At 37.7% G+C, this 23,307-nt stretch overlaps 1 protein-coding gene across 1 annotated transcript in view; it reads right to left on the bottom strand.

Annotated features, from left to right (window-relative positions):
- Positions 1-1,877: 1,877 nt before the first annotated feature.
- The window catches only part of FBXO28 (F-box protein 28), a 37,867-nt gene continuing 16,437 nt past the window's right edge, over positions 1,878-23,307 (bottom strand). Inside the window, exons 2-5 of the mRNA XM_083379479.1 lie at positions 18,259-18,368; positions 10,432-10,570; positions 9,770-9,965; positions 1,878-4,044 (exon numbers count right to left, since the gene is read on the bottom strand). Of these exons, the coding sequence (XP_083235605.1) occupies positions 3,650-4,044; positions 9,770-9,965; positions 10,432-10,570; positions 18,259-18,368 (840 nt within the window). The 3' untranslated portion in view covers positions 1,878-3,649. The remainder of the gene's footprint in view (positions 4,045-9,769; positions 9,966-10,431; positions 10,571-18,258; positions 18,369-23,307) is intronic.

Consider the following 23,307-nt stretch of genomic DNA (forward strand, 5'->3'; position numbering starts at 1 on the left):
GTAATGATACCTCTATCACCATCAAACATCTGCACTGGTCTATCCAAGTCCTTGGAAAGGATTCAATAAGTGGATAAAAATGCCAAATCCAGTGTGAACTTCTGGCTGTGCAACAAACTATAATAATTAGTTATGTTTTGTGATTATCATATTGGGAGGAAAATTGGATAATAAATACATGTTTTCCTGACCATATTAATGCAACTTGATCCACTCTAAGGTCTTCTCCATAACCAATAAATAAATGTCTGGTATCTTTTTTACAATATGTGAGAGCACATAATGTTTCAATGGCCACATTGTGATAACACTAAGGTTTGCTCAAAGGCAGAAGGAAATGCCCCTCCTAGGAAACAGGAGGAGGAAAATTCACTCTCTGGACAGCTTATTCATGAACAGAAACCTCTTAAATTCTTGACAAATTGCACTGCTACAAATATATTTCACAATATATAGTGCTAAAGCAAAAGAATCCCAACACTACAGGAAATGATAATATAACTTCCAATCATTGCTTATTTTAGAAAGAGTCAGCATAGTCATAGTCCACTCTGTATCAAGGCTGCAGCCATGGAGGTGGTCAATAGTATTAAGTACCTGGAGGTGCAGATAACTAACAATCTGACTTGGTCTCTTCATATGTTATCTTTAGTGAAGCGTGCAAACCAGCACTTGCATTTCTTGCGTCGGATGAGGAGAGCACATTTTTCTCCTTTTCTGGCCACTTTTTACAGAGGTATGATTGAGAGCATTTTAACAAACTGCATCGCTGTTCGGTTTGGTTTGGTGGTAGCAGTGCCTCAGATAGAAGGTCCACACAGTGATAAGGACAGCTGAGAAGATAATAGGAAGCTTGTTTCCTGTTATTCAGTATACTGCTTATAAGAGCTATGTGCTTAGAATGTGAAGCATTGTTAGAGACTCCACACACCCACTTCACGGTCTGTTTCTGTTGCTCCTCTCTGGGAAGAGGTTTCAAAGTATTTATAGCAGAACTATTAGATTCTGTAAATAACTTTGTTCCTTATGCCATCCTTCTTGTAAATTCGCAGGATTCTTTTTTTGTCATGCATATGTATACATTCGAACTAAACTGTGATGTTTCTGTGTCATTTATGTCCGTGTATGGGGTATATAAAGGGACGCGGTGGCTCAGTGGGTTAGGACGCTGAGCTTGTCAATCAGAAGGTCGGCAGTTTGGTGGGTCGAATCCCGAGTGCCGCGTAGCAGAGTGAGCGCCTGTTACTCGTCCCAGCTTCTGCCAACCTAGCAGTTCTAAAGCACGTAAAAATGCAAGTAGAAAAATAGGGACCACTACAGTGGGAAGGTAACAGCGTTCCGTGCGCCTTTGGCGTCTAGTCATGCCGGCCACATGACCACGGAGACGTCCTCGGACGAGCGCTGGCTCTTTGGCTTTGAAATGGAGATGAGCACCGGCCCCTAGAGTCGGAAACGACTAGCACGCATGTGCGGGGGAACCTTTACCTTTACGGGGTATATGCATAATGGTATTTTTTTGAGAGCTGAATGCAATGAAATTCCATTTTAATGTATGCTGATTAGTGTACATTTAAAGTGACAGTATCCTATCCTATCCTATCCTATTCTTTAATCATTATACTAAATTTATTACTGATGACTCCCTCCTCAATGAATATGACTCTTAAAATATCCAGTTTGAAGGACATCACTGTATCTTGTGAGATGTAATTAGATTTTGAAACAAAAATAAATAGCAAAATGCACAAACAGTTGATCTATAGAGCAACACTGAAAAATACTGTATCCATATTGTTCTTTATAAATTAAATTAAAAATTAAATATACCAATGCTGATTTGAGATATACTGAGATATATTAATTAAGAAATGCTCAAGTGAATGTTTCAAAATTATTATATTATCTGAAATAATTCAGTGTATGCCCACTGGTAAGATACATAGCCTGCTCCCATTAAAATTAAACAAATACACATTGTTAAAAGGCCTTAAGGTAGCAAAACAATATAATTTTTTTAAAAAATTAAACACTCCAAACTCTTGACATCAATTTGCAGTACTTTGTTTTAGGGAATACATATTCCAAATTAAGAATTAACAGATTATTTTAAAAGAAAAAGCCAAGAACAATCCTTGGCAGAGCTTTTTTCATCAAACTGACAAAAATGAGTAATCCATCTGTTTTAAACCCAGGTACTTTAAGAATATTATCATGTAAGAAGAGCTTTTTGAATAACCAATCAGACCCATTTTTCCATTCCCATTTCAAAATTACCAAAAAGCTGAATTAATCATAGCAGGTTGAGGGAAAAATGTAACAGTCAAGCAATAGAATTACATTACTTAGTAATATCAAATTAAAACATGGATAACAATATTTGTTGCAGGATTAGAAAGAAACATAATTGGGAAACACTGTACTTTATAACTTGAAAGCTGTTAAAGGTGACAAATCCAGAGACTGTACAGTGCAAAACATGCTTTTCCAGTTCAATTTCAAAACAGAAGGGGTGCAAAAACATCTGAACAATGTATTTCTTAGGTTAATGACAGCTAGAACACAGGATTAGAGAGAGTTTTTTCCATACAACAGTAAGATCTTTTTCTCAACATACATAAAACTTGGATGATAACTGAGCAAGCCTGTGTACTCTATCAACAAATAAATTCTGTCCAGTTGAATGGTCTTTCAATCACTGAATCAGGATCAGTAGTGTATAATCAGAAACCCACAAGCAAAAGGAGCCAAACCGTGCAATCTGCTTAAAGTCAACAAGCAAGCAGAAGCAGCAAAACAGCTTGGCTTATATATTCCCTTGTAGCATTTAGGCAAACTAGCTCCAAAGATAAGAAAAGCTGTGCTCAAAAGATGTGCAGAATCATGGGTGAGAAACCAACAGATGTTCTTTCAAAAGATGGGAGAGGCCAACTACTCAACAGTGATTCAAGGCAAATGCTTCTACCAAGCTGACTAAGCAATGCATGCATCTGTCTGTCCATGCAAGATAAAAAATATGGCTCCTAATGCTTAGAAGTAGAGTGTGCATTTGTGGAAATCAGACCGAGTAACCCTTGGATTATTAAATTTACAAAAATATATATAGCCAATACTGTAAGCTTACTTGTCATGTACTCTCAGACATATAAACTACTTTTCAGATGTTCTAAACAAGGTCACTTGCAACAAAAAGTCAGCCTCCCCCACCCCCATACACATTTTTTTTAAAGTGGATATTTTCAAGACAGCAGGACATCTGTTGTTTAACCATTTCTAACTTTTTCAATGACTAAGCCTGAATTTGTTTTGAAATACTAACTGATGGAAAAACTTAAGGTTCATTTGAATACTCATTTTCTGCATAGAAAATGAAAGCAAACTTTTTAGGACATGATATACTGGGTCTAGTGGGTACAAATTTGTGACAAATTATAATTGTCCTGTGCAACAGACCCACTCAAACCGAAATGGGGTTGTTGGGATGGGTTGTGAAGTAATGTCTCAGCAATGAGAGAAAGTTGTTCAAGGCTATGATATTCTGAAGAACCAGCAGCCTAGATGATACATGCTGTACTCTGCAGCATCCAGACCAGACAACCCGCTTCAGCTATTAAAGCAGTGTGTTCTCCTGGAAGTGCCGTTTATCCCAAAGTTATTTATTATTTCGAAGGCGTTTTGACTTTCTAGGTGAACCTATTGATTCAGTAGCCTTCTTCCGTTTCCTAGGGGCCTCCTCAGTTGGTGTTGACCCGGAGGAATTTCCTACTGCACTTTCCATAACTTCTCGCAATTTGCGTTCAAGCTCTGCCAGTCGGGCATTCTGCTCACCTATGATTTGGGTTTGCTCAAGAAGTTTCTGATCTTGGTCTTGGAGTTGTTTCTGCTGCTCTTGCACTTTGGTGCGAAGCTCTGAAATTTCACGTCGTAATACAGTCACACCTGCACTATTAGTTTTAATTTGTTGTTGAAGTTTGGTGACCTCTTGCCTTGATGGGTTTTGCTTGGAGAAGAGCTGCATTGTAGTTAAAGCTGCAGAAGGACCTGGAACTAAAGGAAAAGAGAGAATGTTTTCTGTCTAATATGTTTTCAATCCCATAATTCAAAAACTGTACATCAAATTTACAAAGTGAATACATCATCACCATCAACATCACATTCTGGTGACAGAGAAGTTCCCTGAAGATGGGCTTCTCTGCTCCTCGTGACTGACCCAGATTGGATCCTGCAACATTATTTGGCTTTATTCATGAATACATAATCCTATAGGGTTTCATAAACATTTATGTGCTGGTGATGACCTATAAAGCCCTAAATGGCTTGGGTCCAGGATATTTGAGGGAACACCTTCTGCCAGCATCAAGTTCCCTTCGTCCAGTGCGCTCACACAGGGAGGGTCTTCTCAGGGTGCCGCCGGTAAAAGACTGCTGGCGGATAACACCCAGGGGGAGGGCCTTCTCTGTGGGTGCGCCTGCCCTCTGGAACCAGCTGCCCGTGGAGCTTAGGACTGCCCCTGACCTTCATTCATTCCGCCAGGACCTGAAGACCTGGCTCTTTGAGCTCTCCGGCCCAGGCTAAGAATTGTTAACTGGAGTTTTTATTTTAAGGGATAATTTAATCTTTTTTGTTTTTTAACTTTTGTATTTTGTATTGTTGATTTTAAATTCCCTGTAAACCGCCCTGAGTCCTTCAGGAAAGGGCGGTATATAAATCTAATAAAATTAAATTAAATTAAATTAAATTTATGGTGGCCAAATAAGTGAGGTTATACCTCTCTTATACAAAAATAAGTACAACCCTATATTGCTGATGAAATCCTGATTTTCGTAGCATTAGTACTAATCAATCAACATCCCTAGAGTTCTGTGCTTAAATGTTATCCCAACTGCAGAGAAACTATTTGGAGTAACAAGGAGGTAATGAAGTGCAAAAGTGTACAGTATTGATGTTCTGCTACTGGAAATGTGTTTGGAATTGTGAAAACTGGAAGCTTTTTATTTAGCTCACATTCCTTTCTCTTTGATTGGTTTCCTTCTACTGTAAACATACTAAACATTTAATCTCTCAATGTCCACAACTCCAAACTTTTCTGTTGCTACCCCACATCATATCAACCAGTGGAGATCTAGAGTGTGTCTATCATGAATCAAAAGTAATAGTGCTGCATTAATTGGAGTCACATATTCACTGAGTTGCAAACACTTTCCTAATTTATCAAACTTTCTGTGGCATTAATATATCTTAAAATTTTCTATTAGAACTAATATATTAGCTATGCTGAATTTTGATTTTATAATATTTAATAACTGATTGCTGTGTATTTTGAAAAGATTACTCAGAAGTTCATTAAATTGTTTTTGATTTGTCATGGAAACAGGCAAAAGGAGACAAGTAAGAATACTTAATTCATTAGAGTTCCCACCCTCAATAAAAATAGATAGCAGACATATTAAAGAGTGGGATATATTAAATGATATATTGCCAGCTGAAAATACCATCTTTCTGGGTCAAAATTGGAACAATTTACCCACTTTACCCTTTGTCTGGAAAATAATCAGACTCCATTCACAACAACTTTTTCAACTCTTTGGACTTCTCTTCATGGACTGAAACTAATCTGTGTTTCACCTAATCCCTGAAATTCTTTTCACAGAACTTTTCAGAAAAACAAAGAGTAAGAAATTTTAGGTAAAGGTAAAGGTTTCCCCGCACATGTGTGCTAGTCGTTTCTGACTCTAGGGGCCGGTGCTCATCTCCGTTTCAAAGCCAAAGAGCCAGCGCTTGCCCGAGAACGTCTCCGTGGTCATGTGGCCAGCATGACTAGATGCCAAAGGCGCACGGAACACTGTTACCTTCCTACCGGAGTGGTCCCTATTTTTCTACTTGCATTTTTACATGCTTTCGAACTGCTAGGTTGGCAGAAGCTGGGACGAGTAACAGGGGCTCACTCTGTTACGCAGCACTCGGGATTCGACCCGCCAAACTGCCGACCTTCTGATCGACAAGCTCAGCGTCCTAACCCACTGAGCCACCACGTCCCTTGTAAGAAATTTTACCTGGAGAAAATACAACTATAAAGAGCCCTTGTCCCAGAAAAGCAGGAACTATGATCACAAGGAAACATTTTCAGGTGACTGAGTCAGATATAGTATTTATGTAGTCTAAATGCACTTTGTGGACTAGCCAAGCTAATGCACCTCTTGCTTAAGGCAAACAGGAAATAAAAAGTAAGAGAGCAGAACCTGCCAAATATTATGAGGAAAGTTTCCCAATACATAGATTCTAAAGTCTTGTCTTGGCCATTTAAGAGACAATGGGCACAGTGTATTTTTGCTATGGCTGATGTGACATTGCTCCCTTGGTTTTAAAAATCACTTTTTATTGCTCATATATGTCATTGTAGGGCACTACCTTTTCTTAACCCTACATTTTAATAGCTCTAAAGAGAAGATGGAGTCTCTATATTTTTCAGGAGGATTTTTATCTCATTTTATCTTATTTTCATCTCTAATACTTTTCTTAAGGCATGTGCTTTGGCATTTTTATTGTGTTTGATTTTGAATAAAGTGAAATCAGCCATGGAATGCAGCCTTATCCTGGCCAAATATTAATTTCATTTTTAAAAATAATTTGTACCAAGCATATACAGATGGGAAAAAAAGATTAAAAAGAGAGACTACGGGAAAGAAAAGAAAAAGGAGAAAAGTGAAGAAAGAAAAAAGAAATATATAAAGAATAACTTCCTCCTTAATCACAAGTGTAAACAATTTAAACGACTTATTACCTTCTCTTGAAAGACAACAAATTCTTCATTCTATACATCATCTTTTATCTATAAGCAAATTTAAAATCTTATTGTTCAGTCCTGGTCAGCAGAAGTATATTAAGGGAGATCAGAAATAGCAACATCTAGTTTAACTTTGATCAAATAAATCATATTTATATTCATTCCTTTTATTTTTAACAAACATCTTTAGTCATTTCAAATAATATCCTAGACTACATAATCTTTCAAACCAACAGGTTTAATAGGTCTCATTTGTAGATCCAATATAGCAAAATTATGCAAGACATTCTTTTTATTTCTTATTTATATAGCTCTTTAATTATTAACAGCTGTCTAGTGTATCATGTCCCTTTTAATTGTTCAACTATTAGCTAAACTGTTAGCCAATTTCTTTTGTATATCTGGTACATCATCTTTTTCCAGATCATTCTTTTAGACTGTCATTTTTAAATCCATGTTTACTTTTATTTCAGTTTTGTTCAGTTAAATTTGTTCTTCTTCCATAACATCATTTATACACACTTTACCTACGATAGAAATTCTTAAAATTAATTATCCAATGTTAAAATACTTTGCCCCATACTGTTAGCAAGAAAAAATTACCGTATTTTCCGGCGTATAAGATGACCCGGCGTATAAGACGACCCCTGACGTTTGAGAAGATTTTCAAGATTTTTCGTCTTATACGCCGGAAAATACTTACATGCCAGTTGCCAAGTGTCCGACACAAGCCCGATTCAGATTCAGCCCCGTCTGATGCAAATGGTGCAAAGCCACGCGCTCTTCCAGGCCAGACTCTGCAAACAGCACGCCAGAAGCCGCAACCACCGCGGGAACTCTGAGAAGCCTGCACAGCCAAGCGCGATTCGGCTTTGAGATAGCATTTGCAGACGGAGCAACCACCGCGTCTGGAGCCAAGCCCCGCCCAGGAGACGGTTGGCCAGGTGGGCCCGGAAGACACGCTAGAGAGCCGGGCTTGGGGCGGCCATGCCGAGGCCGACTGGCGAGGGCCGCTGCATGGTCTGTGGGCAAGATGGGCGCCAAGTACCGCTGTTCTGCACTCCGTGACCAGGCAAGCGATTCTTCTGGTCGGCGCGGGTCAGGCGGTGCCTCGGCAGGAGCAAAGGTGCTCCCTTCCTACTGTTGAGCAGTGCGCCTCTGGGGACCGCCTGCCCCTCCTCTTTTCAGGGACCTGACAGCCAGCATTGGAAGCGCCAGCATGGCCAGTCCTACAGAAAGCAACGGCGGCGGCTGCAGTAGTCGCTCCAGGAGCTGACGAGAGTTTGCCCTCCATCACCCGTTCGCCATCGGCCGCTTAACCACGGGTCGCCATCGCCTACCTCCATTCACCCAGCAATCCCGCCGTCCAGCAGAAAAGATCAGAGGTGAATAGTATTTTCCGGCGTATAAGACAACCCGGTGTATAAGACGACCCCCAACTTTTGAGACGATTTTTATGGGTTAAAAAGTCGTCTTATACGCCAGAAAATACGGTAATCTTCTCTTTTAATTATAATATTTCATTTCTTCTGGCTGGCTCTGGTGTCCAACCTTCAAAGTCCCATATTATCTCCCCCTCCCTCGGAATACAAACTAACAGCCATTTCCCATGGGAAGGATTCTTTTTATTAATTTTAAAGTCTTTTTCGAATCCATCTTGACACGTAGTCTATTTATAAGTTTCCAAAATCAGTCACCTTTTGATATTTATTTTCAAAACAAGACTTTTTCTAAGCACTTAAATTTATACTTAATTTTTTTTTGTTAAGGATTGGAAAAAAAGATTCTATATGAAAAGCAGTATAGTAGTAGTTCCAAAACTGATTAAGAAACATAGGCTGCAATATAACTCTGAGCTTAGTTGGTATCTTGCAACTCCCAGCCTTTCAGCTTGCTAGTGGACCACAGAAACCTCATTTCCTGCAATCTACTTGTGAGGGATAGTTGCCCAGAGTATATGTGAGCAATCTTACAATCTCTCTTTTCTCCAGAGAGATTTCGCTGGTCTTTGCCATAATATTATCTCCATTCCTTCAGGGATGTTTAGTTCACTATGTCCTCATTGTGAGTATTAATTTCATTAGTGCTTCTATGATCCCTTCAATTTTATTTGGTCATAAGGATACATAATAGTATAGCTATCTGGATTTTCTCTCAGCAGTGCTCAGAACAAGGTCATAACTATTTTAGATATTTGCAAAAGTCTATATAAATTAAACTCTACTAATCATCCACTCTCCTATTCTCCCTCCCTGTCACTGCAAATATAATTTAGCTTCTTTTCAACTGAAACACTTCTAGCAGCAGGAAATTATCTTTTATGGAATTTCCCAAAATCTCTTTTCTCAAACTACTTCCCAGAATGGATTCTTCACTCTACTCCAATTTACAAATATACTGAGTTTCCAATTTGACTAAAGCAGCATTTTTGAAAACTGGCAATTTTAGATGTATTTCAATTCCCAGAATTCTGGGAATCTAAACCCCATCTTTGTTACTAATTCTAAGTGGAAGCCTAGTCAGGTTAAATTAATTAAAAGCCCTGAACAATTCTTAATCCAAGCAAACCCCTTTAAATCAAGACAAGCCATATTTCTAAAGCTCTTTTTGGATACTTGCATTTATTCTTCAGCCTCGTTTAATGAACTCTCTGTATGGAGAACTTATTTTCGCATATGAACTCGCTAATTAATTAAAATTGGATATATTTTTGTTTCCCCCCCCCAAAAAAAATTATTAGATTATTTTTGTATGCTGGACAGGTTCTTATTAAAGTAATTGGAAAATACTAGTATAGGCATATTCTCCATAAATTCATTAAAAAGTGCTTCTGTCATTTTTAAAGAACACTTGAGTATACGCAAGAAGAAACCATCTTAAGAACATTTCATTCTTACCATAAATTCTCTGCAGTAAGCCAAATCATACAACAGTGAAACTAATATACTTTCCTACTGGCTGAACAGAATAAGACACTCAAAGCAGTACCTGGAGCTGCTGCCATAAGACGTCCTGATACATCTGAACCAGGCAATTTTCTTTTTAGAATTGGAACAATCTTCTCATCAAAATATTCCATTGCCATAGATGAAATGTCCCTTAACTCCTGAAGGACTTCATGGGCTCTTTGAGGAGCTTTAGTGGAGTTTACGTACCTTAACACACGATAAATTTCATCTATTACCTAGTAATAAATGGAAAAATAGAGACTTGGCTACAGCAAGATCAAATGAACATATTTTCCAACTAGGATATAGTTTTCTATAATGACTTTTTAGTTATTTAAAAACAAATTAAAAAGTACTAGAAATAGTCTGTAAAACAATTTAAGGGCGTGCATGTTTAATCTGACTTACAGGCATAGTAAATCTGAGGACAGTAAATCATAGTAAACCTAGAAAACAAACCAATTGTAATCAATATTTTATATATGTCTTTATTTTATACACCATATGATTGAAGACTTTTCAGCCAGGTAAGCCAATTTGTTATAGGAAAGGAAAAACCAGTCTTATACAAGAACAGATAATAAATAACAAAAGCCGCAACATTTGTACAGGAGATCCTTACTGATGTCCTCAAAATAATTTAGTGCTAACATATATATTAAGCATTTCCTTAACTTTAATATAGCCCTTTTTAAACATTACCTTTCCAGGTATGAAGCAGCAGAGGTTGGAATCCACATATTTCATAAATGTCATGTTTAGCAGTGATAACCTTGTTTCTACTGCAGCAAGAATATCTGCATGGCGAGCTAGTGAATGATTTCTCCTTTCTGATTCCCGTCTAAAAAAGAAATTCAGGTCTGTCATTAAGTGACACTGCAAGTAATAGCTATGAACAAAAAATTACAGAATTAGAAGATGTGAAAGAAAATGTGACATCAGAATTCATATATTATTAGACCTGTCCAAAATTCCTAATTCTATTTAGTTTATTTTGTTAAAAATTGAAAGTTGAATTAAAAGCAGCTTCCATTTTGATCAAACTGTTTCTTTTTTGAAATATGTTTTGGGAACAGATAAAAATTTATACACATATCACTGGTTAGAATTATTATTTACAGACATCATATTCCTATAGACCATATCACCAATCAAATTCTTATATTCTTGTCCGTTCCCATATTCCATCTAGGGAAGATTTTAGGGTCTATTGTTTAATGCCTCCAGTAAGGTACAAAAATACGCTTTAGGTCCATAGAAGTACTCCTTCTCCTTTTAAAAAGATGAGAAAGGGCAGGCGCATTACTAAAAATTAGTGAATTTATTTATTTATTTATTTATTTATTTATTTATTTATTTATTCAATTTATATACCGCCCTTCTCCCGTAGGACTCAGGGCGGTTCACAAGGTATTTTAAAAAACAGATACAACAATTACAAAAATCTTAAAATCAATTAAAAAAATTATATAAACCTTGCAATAAAACCCGTTAAAAACAGTTAAAATCCCAATTAATATGCTCAGACCAGGCCAGAGAGCTCAAAGAGCCAGGTCTTCAGGTCCCGGCGGAATGAACGAAGGTCAGGGGCAGTCCTAAGCTCTATAGGCAGCTGATTCCAAAGGGCAGGTGCACCCACAGAGAAGGCCCTCCACCTGGGTATTGTCCGCCGGCAATCTTTTACCGGCGGTACCCTGAGAAGACGCTCCCTGTGGGAGCGCACAGGACGAAGGGAGCTTGATGCCGGCAGCAGGTGTTCCCTCAGATATCCCGGACCCAAGCCATTTAGGGCTTTATAGGTCATCACCAGTACCTTGAATCTCACCCGGAGGGCAACAGGAAGCCAATGCAGTTTGCGGAGCAGAGGTGTTACACGGGAGTATCAGGAAACCCCAATCACAACCCGCGTGGCTGCATTCTGCACCAGCTGAAGCCTCCAGGTGGTCCCCAAGAGCAGCCCCATGTAGAGAGCATTGCAGTAGTCCAATCGGGAGGTCACAAGCACATGAATTATTGTTGTTTCTGAATGCATGTACTAATTTTCTTCTTAATCTAGCATAATTTATTACTATTTTGTAGTTCTGAAATTAATAAGAGGATGCAATATTGAAAACCAATTCACATATTTTCACTGGGGAAAACTGTCTCTTAATACAGGGGTCCCCAAGCCCCAACCGCGGGATGCAGGTAGCACACAAAACCATGCCCCTCTGGTCCATGGAAAAACCTCTCTCCATGGAACTGGTCCCTGGTGTCCAAAAGGTTGGGGACCTCTGCCTTAATACACAGGACAGATTATACTTCAAAATCTAACAATCTTCACATTGAATTCCAATGTGTTTTTAAAATTAACCCCTTTTCATATGTCCTGCATATGTCAAAGTACAGCAAAGAATAACAGGTTAACTCTTTTATTTCTTTTAAAAAGTATTTGCATTGTGTTTTACTGAATACAATGCTCCAATTAGTAGCAGTTTCAAGTTTTGTTCAAATATAAGGAAGTCTTGTTTTCACAAACTAGTCATTGTTAGCTAATCAAAATTATCAAACTAAATCAAGTATTTGGAAGCCAGCAATTATATTTACAAATCATATTGTGAGCTCCAAATTTTATTTAACTATACACAAATGAGAAGAGAAATGATAGGGGAACATGTAATTCAAGGCTAGGATGACACATACCATGCTACTTCCACAATAGCATAGCATGCTATATGAACCCTGAGTAAGATCAATACTTTTTGTTCTAATTTTCAAACAATAAATGTCAACTCAGAAAAATAATTCTTATATGAAAAAGATAACATATTACTGCACCAATTATTTTTTTCCAAATAGGATTTACTTCATTAAGCATTTGCATATAATCAGTTGAGATTCATGATCAACTAATTCTTTCTTGAAGCCCCTAAATATTAACTATGATCAATAGCACTTCATAAATAATGAAACATACTGCTAAATATAATGCATTAAAAGTTATATATAGTTAATACAATAAATAATTTAAATGTGCCAACCCGAAAGCTCTTAAAAATAAGAAGACATTACTTACTTAATATAATGAATGCTTAGAAATACTGAACATCTCTTTTTTATGTGTGGACCTTAACTTTAAATTTCAGATGCTGCTGATTAGGTTTATGTAAATAATTCAGGGTGCTTTTCTCATGAAGGAACTGTTCTGTACTTTTGCTCCTGAGTACAACGAAGCAATAAAACTCCCCCAAGATTTGCTACAGTCGCTTCCATAAATGGGTCCAGAGAAGAGATTTAAGCAAAGTGCTTTGTTGAATTACTGACACAATTTAAAATTTCCTAATTTTCTGTTACAAATATTACAAATTGTTTTATTTCTTGCTAAACACATAGCTAAAACCTAGAGAATGATAGTTTATAACAAATTATAAATTCTGGATCTAAATACAGACACCGAGAATTCTAGAGCAGATTTAGGTGGCGTAAACTTGAAAGAAAAATTGGTAACCACTATGCGTGCACTTTTTGTACGTATGAAATTTGTTTATTTAAGTTTTCTTTTTCCAAGAACTCAATGCAGTTAATATCTAAAACTGTTTTTTATAATTATAATGCATATATTGCACAGTTACAGAAAATATTGCTTGCTCCTAAAATCCACACATTAATTCTGCCCTGTATTGCTAAAACTTACATTCTGTCCCTCAATACCTGACTATCACATATCAATAAGCCTCTATTAACATGCCTAGCATTCTTATTTTCATTATATATACACATATACACATGTTCATATGAAAAATGTTCTAAATATTTTAAGATGCAACCCTGATGCTTTTTTAGGTGCCATGTACAGGTAGTCTTTGACTTACAATCAGAGTAGAGGAACCCATGCTTGGGTAGGAAACCCTATACCATTTCAGACAAATGATTCAGACAAATCACTTGTTTAGTTGCAGGATCCAATCTGGCTCAGACACCGGAGCCCAGAGGTTTCAGTCTTGTGCTGGAGCCCATCTTCAGGGAACTTCTCTTTAGCAGAGTGTGTGCTGTTCTGTGTGTGGTATTTATTGTGCCTTTTGTAAGTAGCTTTTTAGATGTTGATTGGGGTGTGTTGATGGGGGGCTTTTAAGTCATTAACTGTCGTTCGCTTCTGCTGCCCAGCCCTCACCTTCTAAATACTTGATAGGCTGGTGGTAAATCAGCTCTCCTGTTGACTGATGAGGGGCCTATTTCTCAGACTTCAATCACTTCCCTGGCTGTTTTTATGCCTGCTCGTGATCTTAGTTGCTGCAAAGTTGAATGTGTGTCCTTGTTCGTTGCATTGTGAAGCTACCAATGACTTTGGGTCTCCTCGTCTGATTGCTCGCTTGTGTTTTTACAGTCTGGTGGTTAGCTTCCTCCCCTTCTGTCCTACATAAACACAGGGGAAAATCCATGCAGGGCATTCTGTAGATTACATTGGAAATATCTCCCACCTCCAAGCAATCTTTATAATGCATAATTTGTCCTCGTATGGTAGCCTCTGGGTGGTGTGTGATGCCCACCTGCAGATCTCGGAAGCTGCGTTTCCAAAATGTTTTTGGTATATGGCAGGGTGTGCCATGTGGTTGGTCTTGTACCTTGTTTCTTCCTTTCTCTTCCCACTGTGTTGCGCAGACATCTTGTAACTAATAATTGTGGATACCCATTCTGCTTGAATTCTTCACCTAGTATCTGCTCTCCAGCTGTTTGGTTTGCTGAGTACTACAGTGGATTCTCACCCTGCCATAGTGTTCTGATGCAACTCTTTTTGTGTAACAATGGATGGTTGCTGTTGAAATTCTGAATGCGTGTGGTGTTGGTGGCTTTGTGATAAAACTGTGGTTTCTAGGCTTCCATCCTCTTGTCTGTTAACAAGTACCTCTAAAAATGGTAATTGCTGGCTGTTTCTTCCTCCATTGTGAACTGTATGTCAGGAAAAATGGAGATCAGTATGGTATGGAAGTCTTTAAGTATGTTTCTCTTGATGATGATAAATGTGTCATCCACGTAGTGGCATCCGAATTTAGCTGTGTAGTTTCGAAATGCATGGTGTTCTAGTTCACACAGGACAGTTTTTGCAATCATTCCCATAGGTGTCCCTTTTACTTGTTCATACATTTTGCTTTTGAGTGTGAAGAAGGTGCATTGTCAGTATTAAAGTAGCTTCATGATTTGTGTCTTGGTTAGGTTGTCCTGATCTGTGTTGTACTCTTCTTCTAGTTTTCCATCTATTAATAGATAGATGTAAATAGGGATACTACATCAAAGGAGACCATGATTTCATCAGGGAGCCACATTTAAGTCTTGTAATTTTGTCAGAAATTGTGTGTTCGAGGGTTGGGTCAGGAAGCTTAAGTGCTGTGACAGCCATTTAGCCAGGTTATTTGTAGGGGTGTCTCATAACATTACAGTAGGTCTGAGAGGGACTCGTATTTTGTGTATCTTGGGGAGTCCATAGAATCTTGTTGGGGCTGCATTCCTCTCATTTTCCATTATTCCTTCTCTGTTATACAGTTGTTTTGTTTGAGTTGGCTGAACATTCAATTGGGTGACCATTGTTCTCATCTCTGATGTCTTAGCTGAGGAATCATTGAGCAAGGCTAATGCCTTTGTTTCATAATCTGTGTGGTTCATCAAAACCGTTGAGCAGCCGTTCAAAGTTACAGTGGCACTGAAAAAAGTGACTTAGGCTGAGTTTTCACATTTACAACTGTTGCAACATCCCCATGGTATCGGATTAAAATTTGGGTGTTTCGCAACTGGCATGTATTTATGGCAGTTGCAACTGAGCTGGGATCTTGTGATCACCATTTGTAATTTTCACAACCAGCTTTCAACAAGCAAAGTCAATGGAGGAAGCCAGATTTGCTTAACAACATGATTCACTTAACAACTGCAATGATTTGCTTAATAACTGTGGCAAAAAAGTCGTAAAATGAGGCTCAACTCATTTAACTGCCTTGCTTAACAACCAAAAATGTTGGGCTCAATTGTGGTGGTAAGTCAAAAGTTATCTGCATTTCTAGAGTTAGGCTATATTAATGATGCTATTTAAAATTCATTTTAAATTTGTCACATCATACATTGCTTTGTGGAAACTCTGAGTAGAATATGGATAATTACATGCAAATGAACAAGACAGACATTGGAAGAGCTTTGATAGATCCTGGCAACAATAAACCAAGAGCAGAAAACTGAAAAAGCAAACAGGAGACTGGGAACTAGACACCCAAGCAAAACATTGCAACATCAGGCCTCTAAAAACAAATTAATCAGCACATTCCAAAAGGAAATACTGTGGCATAGCGGAAGTTTCTTATACTGAAAGGAAGCTATTATTATATAAAGTTGTTTAATCTAACTGTACTTCAGGATCAGATTCCCACTAGTAAGTAGTTATAAACTATCAGCTATAGAGCCCTATGGGCACAGGCCTGGTCACTTGAGTGCCTGTCTCCCATAGCAACTGCCAGCCTGGTTTGATCCTGCAGGGTTGGCACACTTTGGATGCTTTTGAGGAAACATCATCCATCGGGACAACGGAAGTATGCCTTTTCTGTAGCAGCCCCTGTCCTCTGGAACAAGGTTCCTCCCAAGATGTGGACGTGGTTTAGAAGAGCCATAAAGATCTGGCTGTTCACCCAAGTGTTTGGAGAGAGCAAGACCCCTTGCTTCATTCAAGGCTCCCATTTGCCTTCTTTAATGATTTTATTATAATTTCTTGTTTGTTTGTTGTGAGCCACCCAGAGTCATTGTGAGTCAGGCGGCATACAAGTTTTCAAATTCTAAGTAGGAATACAAACTACTGATTTATAAATATGTATCAGCCACCACAGAATCAAAGGGCTGGAAAAGATCTTGCAGGTCTTCCAGTCCAGCCTCCTGACCAGGGCAAGAATGTTCAGGCCACTTTGAGAAATATTTATCCAGTGCTCATGAACACTCACACCTTCAGGAAGCAAGAGATTCTATTGCCTAATTACTTTCAGAGTCAAAAAATTCTTCCTTGCTTTGAAATTAGATCTCTATCAGTAAGGTTACTCCTATTCTTAGGCAACACAGGTTAAACATCAATAATATTAAATTAATAACAACTTTAGGTAAAGGTAAAGGTTCCCTCGCACATGCGTGCTAGTCGTTTCCGACTCTAGGGGCCAGTGCTCATCTCTGTTTCAAAGTCGAAGAGCCAGTGCTTGTCCGAGGACATCTCTGTGATCATGTGGCCGGCATGACTAGACGCCAAAGGCGCACAGAACGCTGTTACCTTCCCACCGTAGTGGTCCCTATTTTTCTACTTGCATTTTTACATGCTTTCGAACTGCTAGGTTGGCAGAAGCTGGGACGAGTAACAGGCGCTCACTCTGTTACGCGGCACTCGGGATTCGACCCGCCAAACTGCCGACCTTCTGATCGACCTCAGCGTCCTAACCCACTGAGCCACTGCGTCCCTGATAATAACAACTTTAGTTCCCTTTAATTGATGTAATTGATGACTTGAGCTGATGCCTAAGCATAGTAATGGAGAGAATGAGCACATTATCATAGTTAAAACCTGATCAAGGCAAAATCGAAAGTTTGCCTGAACAAATGATCCTCAATCTGCTCGGGGGAGGGGGGATTGCCCTTTGTTTTGAAATGCATCATTTGATTATTCTCCTTGAACCAATCATGTCACTGGAGACACAGACAGCAATTGTTGTTAGGAGCACCTTTCATCAGCTCGGTATGATCTCCCTTTCTAAGCAAAGATAGCATGGTACCATTATTCTTCTGGGTGGCAAGCCTGGTACCCATACTAACAACCTTTTGGCACTAGAAGTTACATTGGCTTCTCCCCGGCATTGCTATAATTTAGGCTTAGTTTAAAAGTCTATTCTATTCTGGGATGTGTGAATTTTACATTTTATATCTTTCCTGCACTATTTATTTAAGAAGTACATTTACACTGCTTATCTTTTTTTCAAAATGTTTGTCATTGTCTTTTCTCAGAAAGCCTTCGTTAATGAAATAATGAACAAATAACCCAGAGAATGATGAGATATGGATCTATATAGACATTCAAAATCAGGACCACCTACAATAGTGTTATGGCTTATCATCTGCATGTCCTCACTGCAGAACTGACTCTGAAATAGAATGCAGCAATCTCAGCTGAAACAGGGAGAAAATTTTATTTATTTATTTATTTTAATTCCATTTATATCCCGCCCTTCTCCGAAGACTCAGGGCGGCTTACAAGCTTAGCAGTATGATGTTCACTTTCAAATGATGTTCACTTTCAAAACATTCCAAGCTCACAATGCCAAGCATCAAATCACTCGGCACACACAAAGGAGGCAAGTGGTAGTCTCCCTGCTATTCTGCTTACATGTGATAAAACAATGGTTCCCCCAGAAGATGGGAATAATTTCATATGTTAAATATTTGTCTATATGATTGCGTATGGAAGTTTTTCTTGAATCTCATCTCCACATACAGTTTTTTAGACTGCCTTATCTCTGACCTTCAGTTTTGTTGATCACATACCTTGGAAGTTGTGCTTTAACCTGTTTCTGACACAAGTTATGGTATCTTTCCACTTTCAGAAATCCCTGGTTTAGCATTCTCTGACAAACTAAATCCATTCTCTTACAAACCTAGATGGGAAATACAAAGACAAAATTTAAGACATCTGAGGTAGTGAATATATCACAGGCTTCATTATTATTAGACTTTTTTATCCTTGTGCGTGTAATAAACAAAGCAGTAAGATACTTAATACTCCTGCCTTATTTTCCCCACAATAGCAACTTTGAGGGAAGTTGGACTAAGCGAGAAAAACTGGCCTAAAGTCACCAAGCTGGTTTTCATGTTAAGGTGGAACTTGAACTAGATAATTCCCATACAGTCTTTCCCAGGGCTCTTTTAATACAGCCCTCATCCCATAATTAATATTTAATGTTCTATTTTAAAACTGTCATTTTTCCCTAAAATGACATTTTAAAAATTGATATTTTTGATGTGATTCTTCTTAGCATTAACAGAAAATGGGAATTTGAAGCTCTGAAGAAATAGATCACATACAAAGAATTTTTTAAAAAACCAAATCATACATACAGCTTTTTTAATGCAATTAATAATCTTTATTGTAATCATCATCCCAACTGCCTAGTAAATAAAGCGTTCTTTCCATATTCATCATTTTGAACAGGGTTTCTGTAGTTCCAGCAATCTTTTATGCCAATTTACAATACTCAATGTATATCTAATGTCTCTATTTTCTTTTTTTTTTCTAGCGGAGACAGGCATAATACAAAAGCTGGAAACAACTAATAAAGGAGAATATTTGGAGCTCTGAGCTTACTTGTTTTCTTGCAGACGTTTCATTACCCAAACTAGGTAACATCATCAGTGCAAGCTTAGAAATAACTAAGCAACAGATAAAGGGATGCAGAGGAGATGATCAGTTCTATTTTGTTTATCAATCGAATATTCATTTTTGCTTCCTTAAAAGCAGTTTAAGCAGAAGTAACAATCTAAAAGGTTCTTATATAATGCTATGGCTTCTTTGCAAAATAAAAAAGAGGTAATCCAATTCATTTATTTCTATCCTTCTGTAGCTAATCCCACCCCTATTTGTCAGTTGATTATTTATTTATTTATTTATTTTAATTCCATTTATACCCCGCCCTTCTCCGAAGACTCAGGGCGGCAAACAAGCTTAGCAGTAATTATCATGGAAAAGACTTGGCATCTTGAAATACTATGTTTGTTTTTAACCACTAGCTATTAAGCCATAACCCAAAATTGGGCATAGTTCATAGATAAAATGCTTTGGCTACAAATAGTTTTCAAAAGCTATGTTTATGGCATGGAATCTGAATGCATCCTCACATTTGTTTCTGTTAACACTTTAATTTCAATTATAGCAGCAAACCATTGTTTTCTCTTACTAAACTAGATGTGGCAAAAGTTGGAGCTTGGGTTCTCAGTATCTTCCTTCTCTTCCTCCATCCTATTTACCTACTTTTTTTTACCTCACTGCAGTCTGAAAAGATATGAAGAGGGAATCAATTTCTATGTTTCATACCATAAAAATCTATTTCTTCCAAATACTTTACTGCTTCCTTGTAGATGATGATGATGATGATGATGATGATGATAATAATAATAATAATAATAATAATAATTTGGACGAGACCTTGGAGGTCATCTAGTCCAACCCCCTGCTCAGGCAGGAAACCCTATACCATTTCAGGCAAATGGCTGTCCAGTCTCTTCTTAAAAACCTCCAGTGTTGGAGCATTCACCACCTCTGGAGGCAGGTTGTTCCACTGGTTAATTGATCTAACTGTCAGGAAGTTTCTCCTTAGTTCTAGGTTGCTTCTCTCCTTGACTAGTTTCCATCCGTTGCTTCTTGTCCTGCTTTCAGGTGCTTTGGAGAATAGCTTGACTCCCTCTTCTTTGTGGCAGCCCTTGAGATATTGGATCACTGCTATCATGTCACCCCTCACTCTTCTCTTCGTTAAACTACACATACCCAATTCCAGCAACCGTTCCCTATATGTTTTAGCCTCCAGTCCCCCAATCATCTTTGTTGATTTTCAGAACTACTAAAAGCAAACAAATAAAAAAATGAGTTTGTAAATAAGAATTTCTATATGGAAGAAAGAAACAGGATTTGATTTCTTTGAGAGAAGTAGAAATAATTTTTGGGGTTTTTAAATCCTGATTCTGATCTCCTACCATTTATTTTTATATTTAATTTTCAGAAAGAAGCCTAGAAGTTCAGGTTTATGGGGATAAATACTATTTATGCTATCTATGCTATTACACCTTGGCTGAATTTGAAAAGCTAAGTAGGGTTTAACTTGATAAGTACAGGAAATACCATGGTTATACAGAAGACGGGAAAGTTGGAAAAATATCCTAGAAGAAAACAATGGCAACACATTTCCATATTGTTGGGGGCAATTAAGCTGACTTTGTAATAATGCCGCTTGGGGTGTGTGTGAAAGACCTAATAAGCAGGCATATACATAGAATGAAGGCTACTGCTAAGCTTGTAAGCCGCCCTGAGTCTTCGGAGAAGGGCGGGATATAAATGGAATTAAAAATAAATAAAAAAATATTGTTGCCAAGAAAATTAAATAGATGTTTTATGAAGTTACTAGGAATGAAACCTGATGATGATTTTTTTATGAGGGGGGCAAGCTGCCACTCTGCGTTTCCAATCCTGTTTCAACATGTTTCCTATTTTTTTAGCTACTGAACTTGATATGATTTGTGGGTCCCCAAAGATAGTCCTCGGTGTATTGAAGATTTCCAGAAACAAAACCCTTAAAATAGCTTTTCTTAGTATAGAAACACATTTTAGATTCTAGCACCTTGAATAATTATTTCTGATCCTTTACTTCATAAATTTCAATCTTAATATTTGGCCAGGATAAGGCTGCATTCCATTCATGATTTAATTTATTCAAGACAGATAAGAAAATTGCTCAAACACGTGCCTTACGAAAATCATTAAGAGATGAAAATAGGGGGGGTGAGACAAAAATCCCAAAAAATAGAAAGAGGATTCCATCTTCCATTTAGAGATGTTGAAATGTAAGGCAAAGAAGAGGTAGTGCTATGACAATGACATTTTTGAGCAACAGAAAGAGATTTTTAAATTAGAATGAGCAATGCCACATCAACCATAGTAAAAATGGCAAATTCTGTTCTCTTGATTTTTATTTACTGCTTGGACTTCAGCAAGATGCATTAGCTTGGCCAATCCACAAAGTGCAATTGGACCAAATAAATAGGTAAAACATAACCACTGTGTAGGATTTCATAAAGAAATCTTTATGAAACTATAAAGAGATTCTGCTTTATATTTTAAGTTTGATTTGACCAGCACATTCCTCTAAAGTGAAAAGGAAGTCATTGAGCATGAAAGATCAAGATGAAAAGATTGCCTGTACTGATGCTAAACAGTAAAAAAATAAATCATTTTAAAAATAATTTACTGTTTTACATCATTTAGAAGGATAGATTTTTTTAACCTTGCATTTTTATCACTTTCTGGCACTTGAGAATTTGTAACTGGTTTAATGTTCCTTTAAAATAATTATTTTTTATTATATTCACTCCAATTCCATTTATTGTTACCACATTTTTCCCAGAAAAGATTGTGCCAAAAGTTTGCCATCTACAAAAAGGTAGGACAAGCTCTGCTCTAAAGCTTTCAGTTTAAATGCAAACCTAACATGCAAAGAAAGAGAAACAGGGAGAAAAAAACATCTAGAGAAAAGATGTTAAAGTTGCCTCACAACATACTTTTAAGAAATTCAAGATGACATTTCTGTATTAGTAATGGCTCTGGTTGCCAATTGTTTGCAAGGCAAAGTTAAGTATGTTTGATTTATATCCTGCCTTTTATTCAAGAGCTCAAGATGGCATGTAAGGTAACAGACTAAGGTGCTGGCAATGGCATCTCTCTGTGTCACAACAATATTCCCAAATCCCACACCCCACCCCTCTGGGCAAACAGTTTAGCCCAGGAACATCGAACTTAAAATAACTATGAGTGTTGTGTATCACTAGTTATACAGAAGGCAGCAATGTTTGACTCTTTTCATACACTGGCAGGAAAGTCTCTATAGAGTCAAAAATAATGCAAGTATTATGGTTTGTCACTAAACAACCTTGTTTAATAATTTAATAATCAACAAAGAAACATTAGTGCAAAACAATGTTTCACGAGAAACATCTGGGAAACCGAAGGATTTTGGCTGCTTAGATAGCAGTGCTACTCATTAATCAGAATACCAATATTTAGTTATATTGGGGTAATAAGTTGTAATATTTGTTTAAGCTCATATCTAGGATAATGTGCTCTAGGGATAGCGCTGACTTCTCCCATTTTCCCATTCACAACAACCCTATGAGGCAGGCTGAGTTGAGAGAGACTGATTGGTCTGTCACCCAGTGAGTTTTCAAGGGGGCGATGGGGATGGGGATGGGGATGGGAATGGGCCTGAATCTTTCCAGTTTACCACAAATCACTACACTGCAGTAGTTTGGTCGAGGTTTTTGGCAATAAAGGAGGGATAGCAGTTCCTGCAGTTACGCTATTCGTAGCAGGTATCTGGAGCTCTGCTGGTCTTTGGTGAGAAAATAGAACCCATCATTTCACAAAACAACCAAGTATGCTTCAAGGTGAAAGCTGTACACATTAGCATTCAAGCTATTCCTTAAGAATCAAATAAGTTCAGAATCCGCAAGATCAATTCCACATGGCTATTAATGAGTAGTTTTACAGTAAAAGCAGGGAAAAGGGAAAATCAGAGGAGCTTGTTTGCAGTGGACATTTAGAAGAATGCAAACATCCGTTAAGAGATTACAATGAAAGCAGAGATGCTAAAAAGTTTATAATACCATACACAGGAGGCAGTACTAAAACAACTGGTTTTAATGTAAACAATAACTGAAAGCAAACAAAAGTCATGGGGGATTTAAGAAAACAAGCAAGGATTTTGGTAATGAAAAAACAAAAGGAGAGCAAAGTCCTTGGCTTTGATCTTAGTCATGTTCCACTAAGCTAGGGGT

The sequence above is a fragment of the Vipera ursinii genome (genome assembly GCF_947247035.1).
Source record: "Vipera ursinii genome assembly, chromosome: 1".
Classification (NCBI taxonomy): domain Eukaryota; kingdom Metazoa; phylum Chordata; class Lepidosauria; order Squamata; family Viperidae; genus Vipera; species Vipera ursinii.